Genomic DNA, 10,000 nt, shown 5'->3' with positions numbered 1-10,000 from the left:
ATGTCATGTTGAATGGAGAGTTACTTGAGGAGGTGGATCAGTTTAAGTACTTGGGGTCTGTTGTTGCAGCAAATGGTGGAGTGGAAGCAGATGTACGTCAGAGAGTGAATGAAGGTTGCAAAGTGTTGGGGGCAGTTAAGGGAGTAGTAAAAAATAGAGGGTTGGGCATGAATGTAAAGAGAGTTCTATATGAGAAAGTGATTGTAACAACTGTGATGTATGGATCGGAGTTGTGGGGAATGAAAGTGATGACAGAAATTGAACGTGTTTGAGATGAAGTGTCTAAGGAGTATGGCTGGTGTATCTCGAGTAAATAGGGTTAGGAACGAAGTGGTGAGGGTGAGAACGGGTGTAAGAAATGAGTTAGCGGCTAGAGTGGATATGAATGTGTTGAGGTGGTTTGGCCATGTTGAGAGAATGGAAAATGGCTGTCTGCTAAAGAAGGTGATGAATGCAAGAGTTGATGGGAGAAGTACAAGAGGAAGGCCAAGGTTTGGGTGGATGGATGGTGTGAAGAAAGCTCTGGGTGATAGGAGGATAGATGTGAGAGAGGCAAAAGAGCGTGCGAGAAATAGGAATGAATGGCGAGCGATTGTGACGCAGTTCCGGTAGGCCCTGCTGCTTCCTCCGGTGCCTTAGATGACTGCGGAGGTAGCAGCAGTAGGGGACTCAGCAGTATGAAGCTTCATCTGTGGTGGAAATGTGGGAGGTTGGGCTGTGGCACCCTAGCAGTACCAGCTGAACTCGGCTGAGTCCCTGGTTAGGCTGGAGGAACGTAGAGAGTAGAGGTCCCCTTTTTTGTTTTGTTTCTTGTTGTTGTCGGCTACCCCCCAAAGTTGGGGGAAGTGCCTTTGGTATATGGATATATATATATTATTACTAACTAAGCTACAACCATAGTTGGAAAAGAAGGATGCTATAAGTCCAAGGCCTCCAACAGGGAAAAATAGCCGAGTGAGGAAAGGAAATAAGGAAATAAATAAGCAATATAAAACATAATGAAAATTTGAAAAAATATTATACAAGCATCAACAAAATTAAAACATATATGATTTATAAACTATAAAAAGGACTTAAGTAAGCCTGTTCAACATAAAAACATTTGCTGCGAATTTGAACTTTTGAAGTTCTACTGATTCAACTACCCGATTAGGAAGATCATTCCACAACTTGGTCACAGCTGGAATAAAACTTCTAGTGTAATGTGTAGTATCGAGCCTAATGATGGAGAAGGCCTGAATATTAGAATGAACTGCATACCTAGTATTACGAACAGTATGGAACTGTCCATGAAGATCTGAATGTAAAGGAGGGTCAGAATTATAAAAAAAAATCTCATGCAACATGCATAATGAACTAATTGAACGATGGTGCCAGAGATTAATATCTAGATCAGGAATAAGAACTTTATCAGACCGTAAGTTCCTGTCCAATAAATTAAGATGAAAATCAGCAGCTGAAGACCAGACAGGAGAACAATACTCGAAACAAGGTAAAATGAAAGAATGAAAACACTTTTTCAGAATAGACTGATCACCGAAAATCTTGAAAAACTTTCTCAATAAGCCATTTTTTTTGTGCAATTGAAGAAGACACAGACCTGATGTGTTTCTCCAAAGAAAATTTGCTGTCGAGAATCACACCTAAAATTTTAAATGAGTCATACAAAGTTAAAGAAACATTATCAATGCTGAGATCCATATGTTGAGCATCCACCGCCCTTGACCTACTTACAATCATACTTTGAGTTTTGTAAGATTCAACTTCATTCCCCATAATTTGCACCATGCACTAATTTTAGCTAAATCTCTATTAATGGATTCAGCAACCTCAGATCTACATTCATGAGATGGAAATGATGTAAAGAGATTAGCATCATCTGCATATGCAACAAGCTTGTTTTCCAGACCAAACCACATGTCATGTGTATATAGTATGAAAAGTAATGGGCCAAGAGCACTACCCTGAGGAACACCAAACATCACTTTCCATTCTCACTATGGTGCCCATTAACAACAACTCTTTGTGATCTATTACTTAAAAATTCAATGTTGATGCTAAGACACGACCCACCCAATCCCAACTGTTTGAGTTTTAAAACAAGGGCATCATGATTGACACAGTCAAAGGCAGCACTAAAATCAAGGCCAACCATACGAACTTCCTAACCACAATCAAGGGCTTTCTGTACAGCATTGGAGATTGTAAGAAGGGCATCACATTCTTCAAGGCCTTTACGAAAACCAAATTGCAAACTAAGGAACAGATGATTACCTTCAGCTTACCAATTAAGACGTTTTGCCAAAAGACGTTCAAAATCTTTAGATAATATGGGAGTTATGGAAATTGGGCGGTAATCAGTTGGACTTGAGCTACCACAAACACATCTACATAGTGGAGTAACACTATTAGTTCTCCAAAAAGTGCCAAAAACTCCTCTTTTTGCGAACTTGCGCAAAATAGCAGATAACTTGGAGCTAAGAAGTCTGCAGTCTTTATAAAAAAACAAGGAAAAATACCATTTGGGTCTAGACCTCCATAAGCATCAAGGTCCATCAAAAGAGCATTAATTTGCTCCAACTTTGAACTTTTGAAGTTCTACTAATTTAACTCCCTGATTAGGAAGATCATTCCACAACTTGGTAACAGCTGGAATAAAACTTCTAGTGTACTGCGTAGTATTGAGCCTAATGATGGAGAAGGCCTGAATATTAGAATGAACTGCATACCTAGTATTACGAACAGGATAGAATTGTCCAGGGAGATCTGAATGTAAAGGATGGTCAGAGTTATGAAAAATCTTGTGCAACATGCATAATGAACTAATTGAAAGACGGTGCCAAAGATTAATATCTAGATCAGGAATAAGAAATTTAATAGACCGTAAGTTTCTGTCCAACAAATTAAGATGAGAATCAGCAGCTGAACACCAGAAAGGAGAACAATACTCAAAACAAGGTAAAATGAAAGAATTAAAACAATTCTTCAGAATAGATTGATCACCGGAAATCTTGAAAGACTTTCTCAATAAGCCAATTTTTTGTGCAATTGAAGACGACACACACATAATGTGTTTCTCAAAAGTAATTTTGCTGTCGAGAATCAGACCTAAAATTTTAAAAGTGTCATACAAATTTAAAGAAACATTATCAATACTGAGATCCGGATGTTGAGGAGCCACCGTCCTTGACCTACCTACAATCATACTTTGAGTTTTGTTAGGATTCAACTTCATTCCCCATAATTTGCACCATGCACTAATTTTAGCTAAATCTCTATTAAGGGATTCACGAACCCCAGATCTACATTCAGGGTATGGAACTGAGGCAAGGAGAGTAGCATCATCTGCATATGCAACAAGCTTGTTTTCTAGGTCAAACCACATGTCATGTGTATATAGTATGAAAAGTAATGGGCCAAGAACACTACCCTGTAGAACACCTGATATCATATTCCTATACTCACTACGTTACCCATCAACAACTCTTTGAGATCTATTACTTAAAATATCAATAATAATGCTAAGAAACGACCCACCCAATCCCAACTGTTTGAGTTTGAAAACAAGGGCCTCATGATTAACACTGTCAAAGGCAGCACTAAAATCGAGGCCAATCATACGAACTTCCTGACCACAATCAAGGGATTTCTGTACAGCATTGGAGATTGTAAGAAGGGCATCACATGCTCCAAGGCCTTTACGAAAACCAAATTGCAAACTAGGGAATAGGTGATTACCTTCAGCAAACCTATTAAGACGTTTTGCCAGAAGACGTTAAAAACTTTAGATAATATGGGAGTTGTGGAAATTGGGCGGTAATCAGTGGGACTTGAGCTACCACAAACGCATTTACATCGAGGACTAACATTACCAATTCTCCAACAAGTGCTAAAAGCTCCTCTTCTTGCCAACTAGCGCAAAATAACAGATAATTTTGGAGCTAAGAAGTCTGCTGTCTTTATAAAAAACAAAGGAAAAATGCCATTTGGGTCTACACCTCCATAAGCATCAAGGTCCATCAACATAGCTTTAATTTCTCCGAGATCGAGAAGCTAAACTAGTTTGTTTGGCCTCAGAAAAACAGGAATGAGGAAGTTTGAGTTTCTCATTACTCTGATTACTATCAAACACATCGGCCAAAGGGTTGCCAGTTCCTTTGGACAGTGAGTGACAGAACCATCTGGTTTAAGTAAAGGAGGAATTGTTGCATCTACACCACCAAAGAGTGCAGATTTAAGGGTAGTCCACCACTTATGCTCCTGGGTTGTACCAGAAAGTGTTTCTTTTATTGTTAATAGCAACAAATACACTCGTTTCTAGTCCGCTGCCAATCAAACACCTCAGACATGTAAATTCATGTCTTGGTTTTGGCCCATTTTCATCACCGCGTTGGTAGGTGCGGAATGGTGAGCTTTTCGTCTGATCGTTCACAGCAAAATAACCTAGTATGGGTGGGCCTGACTAGTACAGCTTTGCTGATCGGGGTGATACGCAAAACCCTTCCACCACGTTTAGGTATCCCAATTCAGAGGTGTGTGTATATATATATATATATATATATATATATATATATATATATATATATATATATATATATATATAAATATATATATATATATATATATATATATATATATATATATATATATATATATGAAGTAATATATGGTAAATACAAGTGAATATGAACTAAAAGTATACAAATACCGAATATTGACCAGTATCTGTTGAAATCGAAATTCAGGTTTCCCATATGGAATGCATCGAATCTAACGATTTCAGTGGAATTTACTAAGGTGTAGTGTAAATTAGAATAAGTCCTTTCAAATAATAATCTCACGAAATTGTTAGATTAATCAAGAGTAATATTGTTATGAAATGCACACTTTTATTGTATGAAATCATTCCAGTCAAAAGGACTCTTTAGGACAAGGAATATAATTATAGTTATGAAATATTATCTTGATTTATTTTTAGGTAACACAAAAAGTAACCATCTTGAAAATCACCGACGAATGACCGTGTTTAGAGACTATGTCGTCATTAGCTGTAAGACATTCCTGGTGTAATGATCATAATGTGGTACATGCAACCGTAGTAATATATACGAAATATCTTCGGAAATGTTCCCTTTTTCTTAAATGATACGCTCATTTTAGACATTTCTGTTGGGAAAGTCTTTTGGGTGAATCATGATCTAAGTTTATTGAAATATACATTGTACGATTTTCTTGAAGAAAAAAAATATTTTCGATCCGGACTTACCTGCAGACAAAACTAACATCTTATTTTTGTCACTTTTTCAAGTCTAGATTAAGTGTTGATATTGAAATAAGCTAAATAATTTAGAATATTCCAGAAATACTGGCAACCGATACACGTTAACGGGTACATTACACCCCTTTTGATATGTTTCTATGCATCTAAGTTCACACACACACACACACACACACACACACACACACATATATATATATATATATATATATATATATATATATATATATATATAAATAAATAAATATATATATATATATATATATATAAATATATATATATATATATATATATATATATATATATATATATATATAATATATATATATATATATATATATATATATATATATATATATATATATATATGTGTGTGTGTGTGTGTGTGTGTGTGCGCGTGTGTGTGTATGTATATATAGTGTGTTTATATTATATACACATACACGCATAACACACACCCAATATATATATATATACATATATATACATATATATATATATATATATATATATATATATATATATATATATATATATATATATATATAGTGTATGTAATATAGTGTATGTGTGACATGCGTGTATGTATGTATGTATGTGCACGAATAGCAGTTAAATTCAATGATATATTCTGAAAAAAAAAATAATGTTAGTGTCTTTGACTTATTGTTAGACTAATTTCTGAAACTGTTTTATAAAGATTTTTTTTTTCTTTTACTAGATTGTTCAATCCGACCGGAGGAAATTAGTTAAGTGTCTCTCCTACTCGATAATATTAATCTAGAGTTATTTCCTAATTCTAGTGCCATAATTTGAATCATAAATAGGTATTCTTTTCCTCTAAGCTTGAGGGATTTTCATTAAAACTTAATACCTTTGAATTATTTCAATGAAATGAGACATATACTATGATGCTTTTTAGCAAAATAATTGACCCATTAAGCACAAACGTTTCTATGAAATATCTGAAATTGGCATTATTTGACAGTATTAATATTCCCTATTGAAATACGTCTTTATACATATTTAATGAATTCAAATAATTGATGGTGCTATTAATTATTATCAATGATTAAATCGGCTCTACTTTTAATCTTCATTGCCATTGTTTTTTATTTGTTAAAATACATTATTTATTAAAGCCCTTCAGTTAAAATATCTATCAGAATGACTACAGCGTTATTTAATTTCTTCACTGTTATTATCTATTACAACAATTGGCTCTTTTTAAAGTGATTGTTACAGTTGTAATTCTTTTATATCAAAATAGTCTGTTACATATTTCACAATAAAACTTTTTTTTTTCCTTTTTCGCTAACTTACTAAGTACTTTAAGATTCATATAAACTGATTAAATACGATGATTATCTTTTTGTTTTGACGAAGCCTTAATGAAATGGTTCATGTTGCATCATCTTAATTAAGGGAGTTTTTAGGTTCAGCAGAAAGTTCGTGTTCAATTAAATTAGTAATTGTATACTTCTCGCGATGATTTTACAAGATTTGTTCGCATAAGCAAAGAACTTCCATTGATCTTAAACAGCCATAATTGAAAGCAAGCGTACATGTGTACTGTTCGTGACTGAAAGTTAAATTAAATGTTCAACAATTCATTCCAAGCAAATAAAGTCGCTGACATACGTCCTCGAACTCATAAAAAAGTGCCATTGCTCATCCAAGCGTAAGAATAAAAAAGTTCTCATCCACGCATGTATAAGATTTCCGTATTACCCGTACGTGAAAAAATGGATGTGTGTTCACCAGCACATGCCATGGACAAGATAATGAGTTCATTTACGTAGACACACGTTTTTGTAAATCCGTATGTTTGCTTAAGTGCTTGTGTCTTGACGCATGAAATACTTTTTTGCTTCTAAAAATGAGAATTTAATTGGGAATAATTACGTAATTGCTTACTTTGTGAACGACCCAAGATTCACTACTATCCTTCTCAAAGAGAAATCTTAGAATCAATACTTAAATTCTCACTTGGAGCACACTAAAAGATATTGATTTTATTCTTAATGCAAAACCTTCGCACCATTACATGTTTCCATTCACCAATGAGCAAGTTAAGAATGACTTGACTTTTTTCCAGGAAACAAACAAATTATCATTCAAGTTTTCCATGACTACGTAATTTCATTCATTTGTGGAATAAATAGATGTTATATACCTCCACTTTCTTTGAAGAAACTAAGAATTACTAAATGTTTTCGTACTCTTTACATGAAATAAGAATATCAACTCTATCAAATATAGAAAAATTCTATGAATTACCACATACTTCCATTCCCTAAAAACAATTCATACTTCAAAGAAAATAACTTCCATTATCTATGAACAGTCTATGAATTACTACACACTTCCATTCTCTATGAACAGACGTCGTACTTTCATTATACACAACAATCCATAAATGACTACATTCTTCCATTCCCCATGAACAGACGTCGTACTTTCAAGATTATTATATTAACTTATATTTTACACAAAAAATCCATAAATGACTACATACTTCCAATCTCTATGAACACACTGCGTCCTTCATTTCTCCCTGATTGAAATCGAAATGATCACTTACTTCCATTCTCCATGAACACGGAAGGCTCGTAACTGAAGCCCGACTCGCAGAGCGGCGCTCCACAGGACGCATGCTCTCCGGCGATTTGCAGGTTGATTATGGTCTTTATGTCGTGTCTGGAAATAGAGCAAAACCTGGAATGTAATAAGATAGACAGAACACAGTAGAAAGATTATTATAAATGCGAGACAAGGTTAATTACCTGATCGAAGATAGCAGTCCCAGATTTTTTTTTTATTTTAAGTTTAAATATAATACTAAGATGAGATGTTTATAGATTTAAAGGTTGATCATGACTGGCAGAGCCAGGGGACAATGTTCTAGAAACCGACAATATATACATATGATGAACATCCAAGTCCACACTAACTATGACCAGGGAGGGCCAGGCAATGGCTGCTGATGACTCAGCAGGTAGACCTATATGCTCTCCTGAAGACCTCATCCCTAGCTCACAAGGATAATAAGGCTGCAGTCACTACTAGAACTTATATAGTGCTTGAACTCCCGTCCAACATACTGGAGGATAGGAATGATTCCAATAGGTTACCATTGTAGTCTATTCCAGATTTAGAAAAACATAACTCAATTTGACAAGTATCTATACTTAAGAGGGTGAAGGAATTTTATCCCCTCCGAGTGGCTAATAATGCTAAATTCACATCGCAGTCCTCACTCCATAGGTCTACCTGTTGAGTCATCAGCAGCCATTGCCTGGCCATCCCCGATCCTTCATGGAGAGGAGAGGGCTAGAGTGGTAATTATATGTATGTGCCCATTCTCAAGGGCATTTCCTGTCCCTTGCATCTGCCACTCATTATCGACCTTTAGATATTTAAAGCTATAACATGTCCTGTTTGGGATCGAATCCTGCCATGGGAATTAAAATTTCTTCATTTGTTCCCCCGCCCCCTTACATTTAATCTTTGTAGTAAGCAGCGATTCAAATTATGTTATATATATATATATATATATATATATATATATATATATATATATATATATATATAATGTGTGTGTGTGTACGCGCGTGAATTTTCCGGTATTTTTGTTAAACTTTGAAGCCTCGCTAACCAAAGAGTGGTGATGAATACTCCGAGTTTAAGAAAAATGTTGTCCTTAGTACCACTATATTTACCATGGCAACATAATTTGTATCAGATCAGCCCTAAATGAGATAGTTCACTGAAAAACGCTACGTAGAAAATCAACAATTAAGGATTTCGGAGAAGTTTGGTTTAATGAAACAAAATATTCTCAGATATTAAGAAAGAAAACTATTTCTTTATTTACCCCACCTTTCTTTAAAAAAGCTGTTATATCTACTATTTTGTCTTCTGAAATAGAATTTATCAACTTTTATCAATTTTATCGAAAATCAGTCTGCAAATGTATTTGAAAGCGACGTTATTAAACAAGAAAACAAGATTTGAGAGAAAAGTCGTCTCTCATCAAAGAATATTCTATTTTTTTCATTGCTTAGCCCAGACTAAACAATTTGAATATAGTTTAACTGTAAATTCCAGAGAATAAAAATACTCTTCAGTTGTACATAATGTATTTCACGCGTTTGAGTTATAGCTCTGATAGAAACTCCGAAAATCCTATTTATAATCGTTAAATTTTTGTATGTAGTTTAAGGGAAAATTACTGATTGCATGTTATGGATGGCTGGCAAACTGTATTAAAGAACAGCTAAAATGCTTGATTAAATAGGAACGAGGAAAATTAAAATATATTAAGATGAGTTTAGGAACCATTGATTTGAATCTTGTGACAACTGACGGCTTGCGAGCGAATTTGTCTTCACAATGTGGAAGAGGAAGTCCGAAATCGTGATGTTACCTTTATGTTGACCTTTGAATATGTGTATCGTAAAAAGAGACTGGAGATTGTTTTAATAATCTTCAGAGTAACATCGTAAATGTTGACTAGAGTGTATACTGAAATGACCCTATTATTATTATTATTATTATTATTATTATTATTATTATTATTATTATTATTATTATTATTATAATCATATTGTTATTATTATTATTATTATTATTATTATTATTATTATTATTATTATCAACTAAGCTACAACCCTATAAGTCCGAGGGCTCCATCGGTGGGGGGAGGGGGAATAGTCTATG

General features: G+C 34.3%; 1 protein-coding gene across 1 annotated transcript in view; it reads right to left on the bottom strand.

Annotated features, from left to right (window-relative positions):
• LOC137657048 (protein tyrosine phosphatase domain-containing protein 1-like) overlaps positions 1-10,000 on the bottom strand; it is a 185,096-nt gene that overhangs the window by 94,148 nt on the left and 80,948 nt on the right. The window contains exon 4 of the mRNA XM_068391409.1: positions 7,863-7,978. Coding sequence (XP_068247510.1) covers positions 7,863-7,978 — 116 coding nt within the window. The remainder of the gene's footprint in view (positions 1-7,862; positions 7,979-10,000) is intronic.

The sequence above is a fragment of the Palaemon carinicauda genome, chromosome 18 (assembly GCF_036898095.1).
Source record: "Palaemon carinicauda isolate YSFRI2023 chromosome 18, ASM3689809v2, whole genome shotgun sequence".
NCBI lineage: Eukaryota > Metazoa > Arthropoda > Malacostraca > Decapoda > Palaemonidae > Palaemon > Palaemon carinicauda.
The sequence above is the reverse complement of the archived record's forward strand: the minus strand, read 5'-3'. Positions and strand labels throughout refer to the sequence as shown.